Source organism: Alosa sapidissima, chromosome 19 (assembly GCF_018492685.1).
Source record: "Alosa sapidissima isolate fAloSap1 chromosome 19, fAloSap1.pri, whole genome shotgun sequence".
Taxonomy (NCBI): domain Eukaryota; kingdom Metazoa; phylum Chordata; class Actinopteri; order Clupeiformes; family Clupeidae; genus Alosa; species Alosa sapidissima.
Window position 1 is genome coordinate 3,064,554 of NC_055975.1, and position 19,645 is coordinate 3,084,198.

At 45.3% G+C, this 19,645-nt stretch overlaps 1 protein-coding gene across 4 annotated transcripts in view; it reads right to left on the reverse strand.

Moving 5' to 3' along the window:
- LOC121693114 (pleckstrin homology domain-containing family G member 3) overlaps window positions 1-17,493 on the reverse strand; it is a 48,974-nt gene extending 31,481 nt beyond the window's left edge. For 3 of the 4 annotated variants that reach the window (XM_042072312.1, XM_042072311.1, XM_042072309.1), the window contains exons 1-2: window positions 17,321-17,493; window positions 7,818-7,888 (exon numbers count right to left, since the gene is read on the reverse strand). In XM_042072312.1, the coding sequence (XP_041928246.1) occupies window positions 7,818-7,866 (49 nt within the window). In that variant the 5' untranslated portion in view covers window positions 7,867-7,888; window positions 17,321-17,493. The remainder of the gene's footprint in view (window positions 1-7,817; window positions 7,889-17,320) is intronic. The other variant, XM_042072310.1, reaches the window with a different exon arrangement.
- Between the last annotated feature and the right edge of the window lie 2,152 nt (window positions 17,494-19,645).

Genomic DNA, 19,645 nt, shown 5'->3' on the forward strand with positions numbered 1-19,645 from the left:
ACATAACTTAACTCTTTGACCAGAGTGGTCATTTTGTGGGTGATAAAACAAGTTACACCCATTAGTAGTACAAAAGATTGCATAATTAACTACGGTTTAAACCCAAACACATTACAGGAAGCCTGTGTTAATGCAACAACAGTTTCATTTTAAAACAGCCTCTATATGGTTTCACTGTCCTGAGCTGGGACTTCTCCATAACTGGTTACTATGTCTAAAGGTTTACCTTGGATTACTAGTGCTGATCATTGCCCATCCTTACGCAGACACTTGGGTGTGGTGTGTGTGCACCTAATGCAAATTTAGGGTCTGGGCAACACAGACCTGTTTCTTTCCAGCATTGAAATTTCCCTGCCAGTCAAATCAGCCATGATGGAGCCCTCTGTACCAGGGGACATGCAGCCATATTACACACATGGCCAACGCTGTGTTCGACAGAACTTATCACCTCAGCTAGACAGTGTTAAGTATATTCAAAACTTCAGAACATCCTTTGTTATTTCAACATGAGTGCATAATGTAATGCATCATGCATATCATTTTAGGTAAATAAGTATTATGCTCATGTTTGCACTTCAGCTAAATAAGTACTAAGCCCATGGTTACATTTGCATTATTTTACAGCAATATTCAAAATATTACTTTTAAATAGTTCAAATTTTAAATTAGAATATGTTCTACATAGATAACTCCAGAGTACACTAATGGTCACACAAATGATCAACACAGCAAAACACAACATACAGTATCATATCAAAACATGACATGACAGCTATAAACCAGGAAACAAAATCAGTCTTGAAACATGTCAGAGAGAAAAACAATATGCCCATGAAAGCTGAAAGCAACAGAAAGGCATCATTTGAAACGTCTTCACATACCTTCCTCTTGACATGGTAACGAAAGCCTTGATCAGTGCCACAGGTGTGTGCTACAGCTACAGCGCAAGGTGAGACATTCCTGTCAGTCGGAGCGCAAGAGTGAGATATAGCAGGTCCTGACCGTCAGCAGACTACTTATTCACATCCCCATCAAGAATAGTCTCTCCTCCTCTCCCTCTCTCGCTCTCTCTCTCTCACACACACACACACACACACACACACTTTTGTCTCTCTCTCGCTCTCTCTCTCTCACATACACACACACTTTCTCTTTCTCTCTATCTCACTCTCTCTTCACGTTTGGAGATGTTTGGATCTTCCTTGCTCATTCAGACAGAGCTGGGATGAATCATATGCCACTCCCACATATAACGAAACATCCTTCTAAGGCTTCACTCTCCCCCTTCTAGGATGCACACACACACACACACACACACCTTTTTTACGACTCAATAACAAAGGCAGTGGGAGATCACATGACACTAATAAGATTAAAAGGCACCTCAAAGATGGAGTTCACTTTGGCGTGGTCTTTTATATTTTAAACAAAAGAGTGCTCTGTTGTATTTTTTCGACAACCATTGCGAGCTGACTCCGATTAGCACAGAGGTATGGGTTGCGTAACAATTCCCATCTCCATGCCTTGGGCTGTGATGTAACCCTCGGCCCGATGAGTCCCCAAACATGAGCAGTCTTATCACCAGTGCTTTGGCAGCAGGTTCAGAGCAGCTATATGACTGAGTTCATAACCAAATCTAGGACCTGGCTGAAGGAACAGCTGACTGAGCTCATGCAAATGCTCCCCCACTCTCACTGCTCCATTATGACACCAGTGAAGGTGAAGCAGAGAGAAAGAAAACACACAGGGCTTACTGCTGCATCTGGCCCATGGAGTGTTTACCCTGGTTTACCATGACATCACCCGATCTGGGCCCGTGCTGAAAGATGTCTTGCATCATGGGCTTCCTTCCTGTCCAAACTCTCTTTCTTTCCCCTCTTTCAAAATGAAGAAAACAGAAGAACTATGGAGGAGGGGCTACAGTCGCAGGCCTCTGTGAGCAACACCAGGCACAGCAGGATGTAAACGATACAAATTGCCAATCCATGTAAATGTACACTTTTTGGACGCTTTCTAAGGAACTCATCTAGTGGATGGGAATGTTGCATTCTAGAGGACAAATGTCTTGACAAATGCTTTTGTCACACTGTTTTTTTTCCACTCAGAAGAAACACATCTGAAGCTTCATTTATCATACCCTCATAATTATGTGTCTGTCCCGAATGTCCCCTCCTCCTGTCAGAGAGAGGAATTGCACTTGACTTTGCTCAAAACCTTAATGATAGCAGCCATTCCCCCTTTAGCCAACTTATACTTGCTGCAAAAGAAAGGACAAAAACAGAAAGATTGAGTCTTTGTGAAACACTTCTTTTCCTTATCCCTTCTCTTGCCTTCTCTCCCTCTCTCATTCACTCTTTCTCTTTTTCTTTCTTTTTCTCTCCATGCTCCGTGCTGAAAGACAAGCCCAGTGCTCTGAGTGGGATGGCCCTCTCTTCCCACACAAAGACGGAGAGCACGTCCGAGAGAATCCATCCCTCTAATTTGTTGATTAGGGCTTTTTGTGGGTCGTCATTCAGCTGCGGCCAGAATCTCCCGATGGTGCCTCCAGCTTTCATTAATCAGTTAAATTTAACCATTGAGAGTCAATCAGCCCCCCACCGCCAAGTCCTTAACATTCACGAGTCACCCCTCTCACCGCACCACAAAGACCACAATGGGTCCTCCGCTTTACATCCAAACAAGGCCTTCAGTGGCCCTACATGCATCCCACATGCACCACAAAAACCACACCAGGGGTTCCCAAGAGGCCAATGCAGGGGTAATGGAAGACACAAGGGGGCATGCGGTTTTGCCTTTATCCCCCTTGGGAAAGTCTCCTCCCTCTCCACAGCAGCAGTGGCAAAAGACAGCCCCACTGGGCATGCAGTGTGGAGTGGAGGTAGAAAGAGGAGAAGGAAAAGGAGGAGGAGGAGGTGGTGGTGGTGGAGGAGGAGGAGGAGGAGGAGGAGGAGGAGGAGGAGGAGGAGGTAGCTTTTAAGACGTGACTGTGGCCATGAAGGGCTTAGCCACTGAGCTCTATGGGTAACATGGAGTCAGAAGAGGCCACCAGCGGCAAATTCCATTACGAGCCACAGAGCTAAAGTCACCAGAGCGCTGCCCTCTTATTAGCACTGCAGCTTTGCTGTCGCAGCTTGAGTCGATTTGATGTCTGACAAACGCTGGCAAAAGGAAAAGCTTGTTAGGGGCCTTTCTCAAACTCTGACTGGCTTAGGAATCCCTGCTGTGTCCCCCCCCCCCCCCTTCACACACCACCAGGGTATCAGCAGCCACCTCCTATCAAAGTGGACCGGGGAAATTGTTAATAATTAGCTCGACGGCTGGTAAACAGGTTAAGAGTGGCAGCACTGACCAGCGGGGGGAAATTCTAGTCCAGCATTCCATCGCGGCTGTCAAGGTCGGGACGTTGTTGGTTTAAGTTCAGGTCAGTTCCAACGCATTCATCACAGAGATGCAGAAAAAGAAGGGAAAATAACCCCCCAAAAGGAGAAAAAAACAGGTGCTCAAGACCCCAAACAGCCACTCGTGTGTTGATACTTTTAACAGGCACTTCTGAAGACTCCCCATTTGGTTGCCATATGCTCCACGGAGCTGCAGGCAATGACAGCTTAATTACACCATTCAGACGCTCAAATACTGACTGGCGGTGCTCAGTCTATCCCCCACTTGCTCTTACAAATGATCCAAATTATGCCTTCAGTTATTTTTAGAGTAAGGTATCTCGTAACGCATGTGTAAGAGCTACCTGTGTCACCTTCTTCTTTATAATCGTCCAGAACCCCCTTCAATTTCCAGCAGCGTTTTAAAGACGCTGGTGGATTCTTACAGGTCTACCCAGTAATTTGAGGCAATCAAGAGGCTTCTGAGAACAGAGCGAAGCCTTTTCTTCAGGTAACCGTCAGATGTCAGGAGCGCCGAGGTGGGGAAAGAAAAGAAAAAAAAAAACAAGATGAGGAAGGATTTTCCAGGATTACGAAATATGGCAGCCACTCAGGAGCCAGAGTGTTTTCTCTCATTTGTGACACCCAAAGAAAGGTCATGAAAATACAGCGGTCAGTGCTAATGTCCTCTCGTACAGTGGACAGTTCCTGTGTGAAAATACCTCAAGAGCTCAGCTAACTCAGAAAGAGAATCTCGGTGTGTATGATCAAAGAGGACCACGAGGAAGTGTTCACTCCATGGGCATGTGGACTGACTGCAAAAGAAGTCTTTATTTAACCACGGAGAGAGGGCTGGGAGATGGAGGAAAAAGAGTGAGAGATCAAATCAGACCCCAAGCTAAACTCTCAATGATTTTCCGCGGGGGTCACCATTGATGTTAGCAAAGCCATGCTGGAGAATAAAGGCAAAAGCACCAGATCCAATTAGCCTGAGCGCTATTACGGAGTCCCTGATCCTCAAGAGCCCCCCTTCTGTTCTCTGGAGCCTGGGCCGCACAAATCCCCACTTCCTGTGGTCGCCGACACAAGCCATCTGTGCAGCTGGATGTCAAAGGTGTGAGTCCATTGTAAACTTTACCACTGGCCTGAAAATCCACAGAAAAAAACAGTGACCCTGTTAGCACTTCCTTGTGGAATCAAGCCATGGCTGCATTGGAAGTTGGACGAAAGGAAGAGTGTGTGTGTGTGTATGTGTGTGTGTGTGTTCAGGAGTGGATCTGGGAAGAAAGGAGGGTAAGAGGTTTGTTCAGTAGGCGAGATTTTGGGGGTGCATGGGAGAAAGAGGACTGTATTTTTTCAGGGTGTGTGAGAGGGGGGTGGCGGGGGGCTTTGCCACAACTCTTTCTTCAGAATGAGGCAATGCATTCCCGCATGACGAGGTCAGTGCATAGCACCAAGGGGGCCACGAGACATCTCTATGGCAACCTGCAGGACCTCATTAAATGGATGTTAACAATGTGCAGTATGGCATCTGTTTTTAGCAGAGGGTGGTTGGTTATCAATAGCATTTTGGCAGTGCCACAAGCGAAAAGGGCTCCTTCGCAGCTGAAGGACTGTGGAGAATCGGTCTAATTCACTGGAAGAGAAAGTCATTGTTGGACGCAGTAAAATCATCCCCAGTGGGAGTAATGAGAGAAAGACCACGGTATAGGGGACAATGCGGTAAAAGGACAGTAAATCTTGGGCTGTTGAAATTCCACAGGGGCAAGAACGGCCCACTCACCACCCCCACTGTCTCCGGGTACAAAACTCTACCCCAAGATAGAAACGTGGGGTGGGGATGGGGGCAGAAATGCTCCCATGTGTTGCACCCAAATAATTTAAATATTTACTAAGCAGATGCTCTGGTGTGGGGCCTGCCATAATTACAGCAGCAAACGTCAAGTGGTGTGTGCAAGTATGTGTGAGTGTGTGTGTGTGTGTTTACTGTCTGGTCATTCGCTGACCTAGGGAGCTGGACACTCCCGGAGCCAAGGTCAGTGATCCAGTGGCCTGGAAAATCTCCTGGGATCAGTCTGTGGATCTCCTCCACTTCCAAGCCACTGGGTTGTACAGGCCCAGCTGAATTCCACCGGGGTCAGGGGGAATGTTTTCTTTAGGGTCCGCCTCAGTCTGGGACATTGATCATAAGCAGGAGACAAGAGGGACTGCAGGGTGTGTGAAAACAGAGTGGCGTCTTTGTTGTAATCACCACAGACACACACACACACACACACGCGCACAGAGACAGAGAGACAGAGAGAGGGAGAGAGGGTCGGAGCACGTTTCTGACTAATGTCATACTGACCGACATCCAAGGGCCTGACCACATCACATGCTCCAAGTGGTGAATTAAGAAAAAGCTCCTAAGAGGATTGCTGTTGAAAACTTATTAACTTTGTACTTAAATCCCAGTGGCAAAATCATGTTTTCCAATGCAGTGCCTATGTGGAAACAACCTCACAACACCCACCCTCCTCTGACGTTCAACATAAAGTAAATTGTTAGATGACCTTTAATATTAAAAACAGCCAAACCACACAAAGTAATGAGCAGCAGACAGCATCAGAGTCAGGGAGACATCTTTGCCAGATGTAGATCTGGGCCCAATCTGAGACAGACCAGAGCCAAATGTGGACTGAAACTAATGTGGACTCAGCTGTTGGCTTTGTTGCAACCAAAACACTCAAACTCTCCAGTCCAACTGTACAAATCTTTACACACCTGTGGGTCACCCCAGCAGTGAACTCAAGTGCGGGTGTCACTTTAACACTGGCCTTCTTTTACACACCGCTGGTGTTGTTCTCAGTGTGTCTCTTTGTTTGTTTGTTTACCTTGACGCGGAGCAGAGAGCCCTTCGCCCCTCCTTTCAGCACTCGCATTCTTTCCCTCCCTCCAGCGCTCGCTCTGCCTCTCTCACTTCACTCCGACAGACTGGCCATGCAGATGACCAGGACGCCTTCACAGCTGTGCCGTCCTCGCCAGGACCGTCCCCCACGCAGATCACAAGCAGGGCTTGTCCAGCAGTCTCTCCCCAAGAACGAGGCTTTCAGCAGACGTCTGGCCCCATGCATACCAGGTTACAAACATCCACCCACGCAAAAAAAACGTGAAGGGGGGAAAAGACCCACAAACGCAGATACACTGGTGCTATAAATAGGAAGAGGTTCGCGAGCGGCAGACTGATAAAAATCCCAGATCTGGGGCCTGTGCCCAGACACGGAACAGAGATTAGGAGCAGCGCAGAGTCCCCCGGAGTGGAGCGCAGCGGAGTGGACGCTGGAGCCTCTCAGAACAGAGGAACAGAAAGAGAGAGAGACAGAGAGAGAGGGTGGTGCATGCACACACACACACACACACACACACACACACACACCGGCCAAGTCCCAGTCCCGGGCCCCTTTTTTGGCGTTGGGGAGGCACAGCCTGGGAAAGGGAAGGGACGGGAGAGAAGGAAGCCTTTGACACGAAGGGCATTTTTCAGCCAGGGTGGCAGCTCCACGCCAACTGCCCTTGCCAGCTGGAGAGGAGGGGCAGAGGGACGGCACAGGGGCAACAACTACGCCTCTGGCACTGGAGGATGCCCCCCCACCCCCTCCACACTGCCCTGGTGCATAACGTCCTATAAATCCTGAGCTCCCGAGTCCAAACACAACAGTCCAGCACATACATATAACCACAGCCCTGACTTTGGCCCTGCTCCTGGAATTGTTGCCATGGAAACACTGAATGGTGCTATTGGGGTCCGAGTGCCAGGGTTTTGGCCATACCTGCCAGAGCCTAATCATATTAATTGGGCATGATTCACAGACATTCCTGCACTTGTTTGGTCCTCGCAAAGAGCAGGGGTCCAGCCAATGTGAGCTCGAGCACCGACACACAAGGCTATTCTTGGCACTGGGTCAATAGCTACAACTTTACATGAGTGTTAGTCTAGAGATATTAACTGCATGATGGCTTTAGACAATCACATCCTGTGTTTAGAGGTGATGGGCCATTAGTCTATTTGAGAGTGGGAAAAAACTCAAACCTCGATAAAAATCAGGTTTAGACCAGATCGAACTGGTCACGGTTGCTGTGGCAACATAACATTCAAGTGAAGCTTGTGAATGTTATCACCTCCGCCTCTCGTCCACTCAGAAACATTTTGAGGATATACAGTATTATATGAATGTCCACTGCCAGGCCAAAATAAAGGTCACCACCTGGATTTAACTAAGCAAATAGGTTAGAGCCTCCCTGTGGGGGCAGTGCTATGGTCTGGGGTTGCTGCAGTTGGTCAGGTCTAGGATCAGCAACGCTATGTGCCCAAAGAATGAGGTCAGCTGACTATCTGAATATACTGAATGACCAGGTTATGTGGAGTAAAAGCAGGAGTGCAGTGTCTGGGGTGGGCCTTACCTTCTCCCATTGGGCTGCTGTGGAGAGTCCAGTGGGACCCCTCGGGCATGTCACTCCCTTCACAGAGCCTGCTGGGGAAGAAAGGGAGTGGGGAGTATGGAGGGAGAGGGAGAGGGTGGGGGAGAGAAAGAGAAAGAGAGAGAGATTTACATCAAAGGGAATACACAACCATGGAGAATTCACAAGCAGGTAGAATACACACAGCACAACAAGATAAGGTACAAGATACAGTATGGTACGGCTTTTATCTACCGTGACCGACATCAATGGAGTGCACAATAATCATTTCATTAATTCAGTTATGAAATATTAGCCAGAGCACTAAAGACAATGTTTGCTTACTAAAACAAGTGTGCAAAGACAACAAACTACAAGGAAATAAAATTAAATATGTATTTCTAATAATTCCTTCCAGTAGTGAATAACTCCTCTATCACCAAAGGCCATGTCAAGGTCTCACACGGGGAAAAAAATACCTGCCCTCCAAACACACCAACAAAAACTATCCACCTGCGTGTCTCAAAACTGCTGACAAAAAAGGGCCTTTCCAGCCATTACGTCTGTAAAAAAACAAGGGGGGCTTCCAGCCGTCATTCAGCACTCTCTTATTTATGGAACCCTGTCAGTCTAAGCACTGTGCTAATGATATACACGCTATACTGTCATGTTTTTATAGGGCTTGCGTGATCGTGGATCACAGACGCAGACATGCGTGTGTGTGAACTACTTGTGGTCTCTGTGTGTATGGTCTGTGTGTATATGATATGGGTGTGTGTGTCTGTGTTCTGTGTGGACACACAGTGGTGTTTCCATGGGTCTTATCTCTCCATTCAGAGGGGGGAGAATTCCGGTCATTCCAGCAGACAGAGTCATTCAGTGTTCTGTGCTCCTCTGTGCCAGATGCTCGCCAACGTCAAGCTCATTCTGCCAGCTCTGGGACACACTACAGGACTCATGACCAGCATGGACACACTACAGAACTCATGGCATGACCGGCATGGACACACTACAGGACTCATGACCGGCTCTGGAACACACTACAGGACTCATGACCAGCATGGACACACTACAGGACTCATTACCAGCATGGACACACTACAGGACTCATGACATGACCGGCATGGACACACTACAAGACTCATGACATGACCGGCGCTGGGACACACTACAGGACTCATGACCAGCATGGACACACTACAGGACTCATGACCGGCTCTGGGACACACTACAGGACTCATGACATGACCAGCATGGACACACTACAGGACTCATGACCGGCATGGACACACTACAGGACTCATGACCGGCATGGACACACTACAGGACTAATGACATGAGCGGCATATGGGTCGTGTTCCCACTGACATCCTCACTCTCTTTTCTGTTCCTTCTTAAGGTTTTTTCAAGTCTTTATATTCCATTTTTATTTTAATTCAGCTGTTGGTGTATGTTCACTGTTGTTTTGTTTTTTTGTTTTTTACTAAATCTCACTTTTCTTTCACCTGTGGGACTGAGATTTCTTTTTAATTAGCATTTTGTTCTTTTGCGCAGCGTGTTTAAGTACTAAGTACTTTTTCCCATGTCCAATTCAAAGCTCAATTAAATTTTTACAGCATCTAATAAAAGGTATGCTTTGCAGGCGTCCTGACACCTCTGTTTAAATGATAGCGGTGTTCTACCCCGGGGTTCACCCTGAGAAGCCCTTTAGGGTTTTCCCTTTTTCTTCATGCACGTCTGCAGATAATACCTGTACAGTGTATGTCCATTAAGTGGACCAAGAGACCAACTAAATCACGGCCACTATGGACTGAAGAAGTCCAGATGGCCACCTAAAGAATGTTAAGCTTTTCAGGACCTCTGTCAAAATGAAAAATCCTTATGACGCACAGTTTCTGTGGGCTACAGTAAACTTGAACTTTTCAGCAGGTTCTGGTCTGTGTGGCAAGATTTGGACAGAGGCCAAGTTGAAAGGGCCAGGAGGTCGAGGTGCTTTGGCCAACACTCCAGGCAGAAGCATCACCTCTCATTACATCAGCCCAAAAGGGGAAGAAGTTACAGCTGCAGCAGAAGTTCAAAAAAGTCTTCCTCTGTTAATCCCCCGGCTAGTTCTCTCATGTGGATGAGGCGTGTCAAAGCGCCAAATGACTCTGTTTCCCACATCACTGAAGCCATCGCACAGGCCTGCAGAGGAGATGGTGTGTGTGTGTGTGTGTGTGTGTGTGTATTTGGGGAGCTGGGGGAGGCTGGGTTAAATCTCCATTCCCAAATGAAATCGAATTAAATTAATCCACAAGACTTCACCTCTGAGGGCCCAGACTGTGATTCCTGGTGAGCTATCATCACAGCCGTCGGGGCCTTTGAAAGGGCCGCATACTTTGGCGCAAGCTAGATCAGAGCCGGGCTAAAATTCTTCAGGGATTAGGATGGACGGACATTGTTCCGGAGAGTGGGCTCGTCATTGGTCCGAAACGACGGCCGGCTACTGCTGAAGGGAGACCAAAGCTTTCATGTCACGGGAGGGTCAGCATGAGTGAGTAAGCAGAGGAAGGCTCCCTCACTGACAGGGCACGGCATTAGCGCTGTGGAGAGCCACATCCACATCCACATCATTATCTAGCCAATGCTCTATTGTACACACAGTAAAGAGGATGAAGTGAATTACAACAGTGTAGATAGACGTTCAAAACTCAAATTCTTCCCTCAACATCTTAGCTCAATATCCACTGCATAAACTCAGTTTAGTGAGGTGACCGTCAAAGAGTGAGTGAGTGAGTGTTTGTGAGGGAGCAAGAAAGAGCTCGACAGTGAATGGGAGAAAAAAAAAGCTTGTAAGAAGTTTGGAAAAAGGGGGATGTTCATTGATTTTAAGTTCTGTTGGCTTACAAGCCCCATTCATTCATCTCAGCCCTTATTGCTAATAAAAGGGCGATTAAGGATTACTTTGCTTTGCCAGAACACAAAAGCACACATATCAGTCTTTGAGGTCCTTCTATACTCAGGAATGTTTGCTAAGTTTACACAGCCAACAATGCCCACTTCAAAAAGCCTGAGTAGAATTCCCCTCGAAAATAGGAGACCCAATTGGTCATCTGGCCGGACATGGATAAGGCCAATAACCCAGTTCATGGAAAATGACTGAAATTCAACACAAGCCCTTCCTAAAAGAGCCTGAAAAGTCATGCATGGTGGTTTAAAAACATGAAGTTAATTAGGGAGCAGTATCTAGTGTGCATACTTTTTCATTTGTAGCACCAATGGATAAAGGTTTGCCTGGATGTGCGTGGCTTTTTTGACATTTAAAAATTCAACACAGCCATGGAACATGGAAAACCATGCCAAAGATAAAACAGAGAACGCAAGCTTGACAACAGAACTCAGGCTTACTGGGGCTCTCGTTTTATTCAATGACCAACGAGAACCCTAAACAAAAAGGAAGCTTTTAAAAGGGAAGGGAAGAAAAAAACACACAACAAAGACACAAAAACATTGTGGTTGAAACAAGTGTTACAAATCAATTACAAAACTTCCAAAAACTTTAGCTCTGTACGACAGCTGTTATTGTTTTCATAATCTCCACTGGATAAACCCCTCGCAGGCCGATGCGGCGTTGTAATTGCTCACCTGGGTCGAGGCCAGACACCCGAATGGCACACACACACACACACACGAATGGAGAGCATTTGTTCCCACAGCTGATAAGTGTGTTAACCGAGGGGCGAACCACCCAAACGGAGGCCTGGAGCTTGTTTCCTAATTGGACACAGATGTGGAGGGAGGGAGGTGGAGAGGAGGTGGGGGTTGAGGGGGATCATATGAACATGGGCTTAAGGAGTGGAAATGGAGGGCCTCCTCCCCACACTCCCATCTCTCTCTCACTCCCTCTCTTTTTTCTCTCACTTGTTCACTCTCCCTCATGCCCTGTTCTCTCACACACTTCATCAAGCCCTCCCTCCCTCCCTCTCTCCCTCTCTCTGTCTTGCTGTCCCACTCATACCCCTTCCATCCACCTTCCCGCTCACCCTCCAGCCCCGCCCCCTCTCTCGTGTGCTACCCCATCCTCCTTGCTTCTCTTTTTCTCTACCTCTGTCCATCTTTCTTTCTCTCTGACTCACAATCTCTCCCCCTGCACCCACCATGTTCTCCCACTCAAGTGTCCCTGTCTCTCTCTCTCTCTCTCTCTCTCTCTCTCTCTCTCTCTCTCTCGACATCACTCTCCTGAAAATCGACCCCTCTCCTTCTCTAAATCCTTTCTATCTACCTCTCTTTCTCTCTCTCCTGGTAACTGATAACATGTCTGACAGAAGATGATTCTAGAATCTTCCTGGCCCTGATCAGGCGCTGTTCCAGCCGCTATCTAGGGGCCCTCTAATCTCCACATGTTCCTCCCCCTCAGCACAGAGCCTGAGCCCGAGCTCAAACAGCAGCTTATGTCAAGCCCTTGAGGAGAGCGAAGAATGGACCAGACGCACACTTATAGATATAATGCAAACAATGCTATCAGAGTAGTCTTCCCAATAGCACAAGTCCTGGTTGTGTGTGTGTGTGTGTGTTTAATAGCAATAATGGCAATGTGCTACATAAATTTGTGCATTGGGCATGTGAGGAGGGATGTGTGTGTGTGTGTGAGTGTGTGTCTGTGTGTGTGTATAAATATGTGTGTGCGATATAAAAAGTCATTACAAAACTCACACACAGCCTCCCATACTGTACATAAATAATCTCTTGAACACAAGAACTGTAAACAATCTTTTACGATTTCTCCTGCTCCTCATTGAGAAACTTCCAAGAAGCCCTTCCTGTGAGTATAGGCCTGGGATACTGGGATATTGGGATACCTATGGTTAACCTGACCAAAGGGACCAATAAACTGCAAGCTGAGCCAAAGCCCTTAAGGTGAGTACGCCCTTCTCACATTCTCTGTATGGGGTCAGAGAGGTCACCGAGATGGAGAAAGGAAGTGAATCATATGACATGCTGCTGAATATGATTTAATTTCACAACAAAGTGTTAGAGATGAAAAGAGGTGGCTATGTGTCTATGTTAAGCCAATTCATTAGGGCATAGAGGACAAACACTCACTCTGGGCAACTTTAATGGCACACTGTAAGTGATGTGAGCATTTCTTACTAACGTCCACCTGATTTGCCGTGCATAGGAGTACATCTATACCCCCAATGTGCACTGTGCACACAGGCAAAGATGGCCCTCTCCTTAAAGTTTCCTGAGCCAGAGCCAGAGTGAAGCCATTTTAGTCGCTCATAGCAGAGCCCAAGACAGTCCCACAGCATTTTTTCCCAGAACATCAATTTTCATGATGATATCAGAATGTCAAACAACAAAACTGACATATTCCAGAAAAGTATCACTTTGGACACTTTTTTAGTGTGTGCTTCCCGGACGCAGTTCATCACAATACTTAAAATACAAACTTCCACACAAAGACATTACTTGGGGAATTGACTCCACCCTGTCAGAAAGCCTCATCTGAAAGACCACAAATAGCCTCTGCTCTTAACATCAGCCATCCTAGCCGGCTCCAGGGTCTGTGAGGGCATCACTGGGGCCCCTTGAGACTTGCTTGCAAGGCAATGAGAAAGCTTCCCGAAAAATGCCGTCATAACGTTTACATGACGAGGAGAGAGAGGAACGGGGTGGGAGAAGAGGGTTTAATGCCCTTCCCCCACCTCCCAAAGAACAAAATCCCAACTGACAAACTAACTGTGGCTGCGGAGACTTCTGGACCGAAACAGTCTTTATTATTTCAGTGGTATGGTTTTGTTTATGCAGCCTGACCCCATTCTTACCCTTTCCCAACCACCCTGCCCCCCACTCAAGGAAATCTCACACGGCTCACACAATGCTGGGGGAGCAATGCCTCTCCCACACCACACCACCACTCTGCGTTTATGGCACAGGTCAACAGCTTGCCGTTTGGCCAACCACAGGAGGATAATGATAAACCACAGTCTCTCTCTCTCTCTCTCTCAGGATATGTAGTGTGTACATACAGCACACATATTATTTCATTATGATCACACACACACACACACACACACACACACTTCCTCTATCACTACTCAGTAATAATACTTGCAGACTTTTGAGCACAACTTACCATTTCAATAATACGACACTTTAGCCACTATAAAGCACTAGATATTGGGCAGCCAGGACCATTAACTGACCCTTCAGCTTCAAGTGCTAATAATTAACGGAACCTCTTCACCTTCAATGAGAAGCTCTTTCTGAGGAATAAAGTCTTGAGTTGACATCCATCTGTTACCGAAGCACAGTGTGCACACTGTGTCACTCTAAGATCTCAAAAGACCCAATTCCCACAATGGGGTGACATGAGGAAACCTAATATTCAAGTGAATTGGACTTCTAAAAAAGGAAATGTCGTAGAGCACAAATCAGGTCATGGAAAAGACTTGACCGTGAACACAACCTTTTTAGAAAGTGGTCATTAAGTCACCTTGTTTATCTTGCCTTGAGTGGTTAGTCCTTGAGGGCGGCCTGGGAAATGGGGCTTGTACACGACAGCAGCGAATGTATGTTTTAAGACTAATCCTCGTTCAGCCTCAATCAGACCTTCCCAGGGTTTCTTATCTTGTCCATGTAATCCACCACTAAGTCCTTATAAAATAGTCAAAACCTGGAACGTCCAGACTCAATTCTGGCAACTCAGTCCTCTTTGCTTGGATAAATGCCAGAGGGGTTGCTACCCAATTTCCAGCTGCCTGGATTTAAATGGCTCCATTTGGCATCTTTTAGAAAGGCTCTACAGTCGAAACACTAGAAACCTATTTGATGATCTCACTTTGCTCCACACAGATATAAGTCATTCTGTCTCTTTTCCAAAGCAAAGTGACAGTTACCGAGTCTGTTTCAACTTCTGTTATAATTTGGGGCTCTGGTGGTACAGACCCAGTATCAATTTCACTGAACCTTACCGAATGAGGGGCAGGAAACAACTTACTTTAATACAAAAAGGACTTTTCCAAACTATACTTCTACAAAGGATTCTTTCAGGAAAATATTCCGTTTCTTCTTATAAAGGAACTCCTACCACAGAATAAAAAAGAAATCACACACTGTGTTCAATGCACCGTGGAACCCTTTTCATCAGTTTCTGGACTCTCTTGGTAGAGTGGTTCCTCATAGGTTCCTTTTTTTTTATATAAGGATGTCAGCCCAAGAGTGCCAGCCATGTTCTATAAATAACCATTCCACGCCAGATTATGAGTAAAACATCTAAATTTACCTCTGTGGGAAGAAGCAATTAAGTGTGTACGCCTATTTTTAAAGGAACGTAAGAAATGTATTTCAATTAATCATAAAATGGCCCCGATATGTCACTAGACATTAATAAATCATGTTAATTTCAAATACTTATATCACTGACAACAGTAGTCCGGACAGGATATTGTTGTCATTTAAAAAGTGAAGTTGCAGCCCTCAACTGATGTTGATGTTGTCATGTTGTGTTTTGGCCTGATGCGCCACCCTCCACCTATCAGCTAATCACAAAGTCAGTGTTTCGGCATCCGGGTTGCCAGCTCTGCCAGTCAGTGGGGAGGGGGAGGGGATACATCGTTCTACAGTATTTTGAAAGTGATTGCAGTACCAGTTTTTAACACAATCTTACATACAGTTCCTTTAAATTCCACAAATGGTATCAAATTTGGTCCTAAAAGAGAATCCTCGGCATAGACGTCGACTGTATGAAATAGAACCAGACACATGACAAGACTCTAATTTCCATAGAGATACTAAAAACCATCCAGCATTAACATACAAACATACTCCACACCCTACACAGCATTTTTGAGCATCACCATTTATCACATGTGCCTTTGTCAGCATTATGGTAGCCAGCAGTCGGTTTTCACCATCAGATGGGGTGATGACTGTGTGAGGCACTTGGCTTTGTGCTCAGCGATAAGGGGAAGTGAGCGCAGTGTGAGGCGGAAGAGCTCCACTCCCTTGGCAGCACCTATCTGTGCCGAGATCAGGAAGCAGACGATGCTTCAACACCCTGGGGTGAGGCACGCCACAGGCCCTTGCTGAGCTCTGCAGCCTGCTCCACAAACAATGGGACACACTAGAGCACACTGCTCCACAACCCCACCTCCCATATGAGAACTGCACTAGACTTAACTATGGCTCTTTAGTTTTTAAAACATATCCTCTCATTAACAATGCTATATGTGCTGGAGCAGGCTGGCTGCAAGTGTGTGTGTGTGTGTGTGTGTGTGTGTGTGTGTCCTCTGGGACACAGAGTCATGTAGTTATGTCTGGGGTATGAGGTGGAGTTCCTTTATGGTTAGTTTTCTGAAATGCAAAAACATTTCTTTTTTTCCCCTTCTCCAAAATGTCTGGGTCATAGATAACAATCTTCCCCTTCTTCTGACAGCACAGCAGAAGCCACAAACTCTCCCCATCTGTGTTCCTCCCCTTCCAGCTGCAGTGAATGTGTCCCCCCAGACACAACAAGATGCACGATCAGATAGCAAGGAACCACTCTGCAGTCCTTCCTCACTGAAACAGAGTAGAGGGTGTAGATATTTTCTGGGGATGGGTGGAGGAGGTGGAGGTAGCAGAGGGGGAGGAGGTGGATAAAAATCTTTCCAAGGTCAACCCTCACTTTCAGAGCACACTGTGCTGATGGGCTGAGCAAAGTTCAGCTCAGCTGCTAATGGTAATGTTTTCTTTTATAAAACAAACAGCCCTTATCTGCCCAGAAACTTTTACCCTTGCCAGGGCTCTGGGTCGTCGTTGTGGCGTGTGTGTATGTGAGTGTGAGAGTGTGTGAGAGAGAGAGTGTGTGTGAGTGTGAGTGAGTGAGAGCAGTATAGATGTAGGTCACCATATCGTCAGAGTATTTGGCTAAGGTAAAAATGCATTTTATCCTTCAGGGTATCAGTAAAGGTATTTAACAATAAACAGATCTGAAAAGGGCAAAAGTATGGCAGCCTGACCCTCAAAAGGCATGACAACATAAATGCACCGACAAAACATATGTAAATGTCTATAATGAAAGGAAACACAAAAAAACATTTGATAGGCTACAAGAACAGTAACGAAACACAAAGTGGCAGACTAATAGCCATCTAGATGTTAGTCTGAAAGACTTCCAAAACGTCCTTTCAAAGAATTTCATAAAAAAAAAAAAAATACGTCTTTTTCATGATTCACGGGCACAAAACTTCCAGGTAAACGCAATAAGTCCGGTTGAGGAATTCAGTGAGCAAGACAGTCTTGTCTTCACCACCACCACTACAGCAACATTATGCCCTCTCGCAATCAACTTACGGTGAAGTTTGACAGTCTCACACCACACCTAACTCAAAAACTGAAAAATGTTTAAGATAAATGCAACTGTCAGATACCCTAACATCTGCCGTTGGCGTTATATTCCCAAACTAAGCTATATTGTGCAAGCCACTAATGAGGAGGGCGCTTCTATTTCGCCTGGTCAACAGTTGCCAAATTGCACTTACCAGTTTACTTTAGATCTGGCTCTTGCGCGTTAGGTCCCCAAACAAAAAAATGAGCGATACGATTATGTATTCACATTCGCAAAGACTTGGTCATCACACCGTTCCATTGAAATCATTGCACCATCCTATTCAAGTTATGTCCCGCTCTCATCCTGCTCAAAACGCGACTTGACTCCACTTTGCTGTAATTACAGCGCGAGAACCACCCCGCCCACATCCATTACGTCACTGGCATAACAACAGAGTTGCTTGCTTCACCTTGAGCGCACCTTTTCATAATGTTTCTGCTTATGCCATTCATTTGAAAGTTGTCGAAACTTGAAGTGTCACCTACATGGATTGAAGTCAACAATTTCTCTCCATCTCAACCCACTTCAATATTACTATATTTGTAGAAGCTTCTCTCCACAATGTGAAAGGGTTGATGGAAAGCAAAGGAGCAACAATATTTTATCTAATCTGGTTTCCTCTTTCATTTGTTTTGGTATATGAACATATTTGCATGGTATGTCCATAATTCCATTGAAGCAGAATTTTAAATTTGGTCTGTGATCAGACTACACAAAGACAACACATCTTGAAAGAATGCATAATGATATCAACCCTGCAAGTGATGACATTTTCCATCCATCATTTGATCAACCAGGTATATGCTTAGTTAAAAGGCTAATGTTAAAAGACAACATGCAAACCTATACTACCGCTGGGCCGGCTCTCTTGCTATGCCATTTTGTACCACATCTGGCCGCTGTAATAAATATAACGTAAATAACTCCTAAAGGAAAAATAGCTTTCCTAAATACATTTAGAAGTGGAAAGCTACACATTAATCATGGATTGATCATTAGGCTACAGACTTGGTGAAGTCATAGTGACACATGCTGTTCAGAAGCACTACTTTACCTCCAGCCAGTTAGCTGAAAATTCTGACTCAGTTCTTACCATTTAATAATGCCCATAAGCCTATTGAAAATGATTCATGTGAAAATGAAATTACATGGACCCACATTACCTTTGCTAACCTCTGATACATGTGAACATGCCTTTCAAATATCAACTAATTATGTCCCTGAACGCCACTACAAAAAGTGTGTTTAATTATTCAAGTATGGGTTTGTAAACAGACAACATTCTGAACTTGGTTTGTGAACTAGACTACAACCATAGACAGTGAAACTACAACGGCTTGGAGAGAAACTTGTGCTGTAAAACTTGAAATAAGGCTGCCCTCTGCTGGTGAATTCTGGGCATAATTTACCTCACAGGAAAACCAGAAGGCCACAGAAAATTCTTCAAACAAAACAGGTTTAAATCCAATGTCAGTCTTATTAAAAAACATAATTATGATGCACTCTGCAAATTATGAAATGTAGTCTTACATTAAACGGTCCCTGTAGTGTACAGTATTACAAAGAATTTCAGGCTTAGGCTACCCTTTCAGTCTATGAGACAGGAGAAATTGGTGCCACGAGAGGGCACTAAACCTGTTTTAATTTGTTTATCTATGGCCCCCACATGACAAAAATGTGTGATGGCCTTTCTAAACTCACAGCGGAAGATTTCTACACCCTCTTAAGTAAATAAGTGAAAAAAAGTGTACACCTAATATATTTTGGTCTGTTTCATGAAGGGAAAACCAATTTAAACATATAAACCCTATTTTTTTCTGAAAGCTTATACCCTCAGGATGTAATCTCACATGACATGAGACATGTCCCACTCTCCTCATTAGTATGCTGCCCATGCATTACACATTGGGTATTAGTAAATCAAGTGTATGGCTGACAGATTTTGGACTGTACCATGAAGGGAAAACTAATTAAACCACCTAAACCATATATAGTCTAGGCATATACCCCCAGCCCCAGGATTTGAACTAAGATGCGTTTTGACATTTCCCACCCTCCTCATGCCTTTGCTGCCCATGCATAACACATTGGGTATAGGGAAATCAGGTGTATGGCTAATATCCTTTCATTTAGCTAAAGCTGATTTAACCACCTAAAGATGTTCCCTTAAGATGTTATTTAACATGTCTTGAGAAGTTTCATCCTCCTATTTACCTTGTTGCAAATGCATAAGATGGTGTAGGTAGAATCGAGTGTAGGACTTCTCTTTTGGCATCTCATGGAGGGAAAATTGATTTAACCAATTGCACAATATATTTTCTGAAAGCATTGACCCTGAAGATGTGATGAAAGATGAGTTGAGACATCTCCCATCTTTCTCTATGTCCAACAAACCTCAACTAGATCAAAATAATTCCAGGCACGCATAAAAAAGATGAATGAGGTTAACCATCACCAAGATGGTTTACCTCATCTA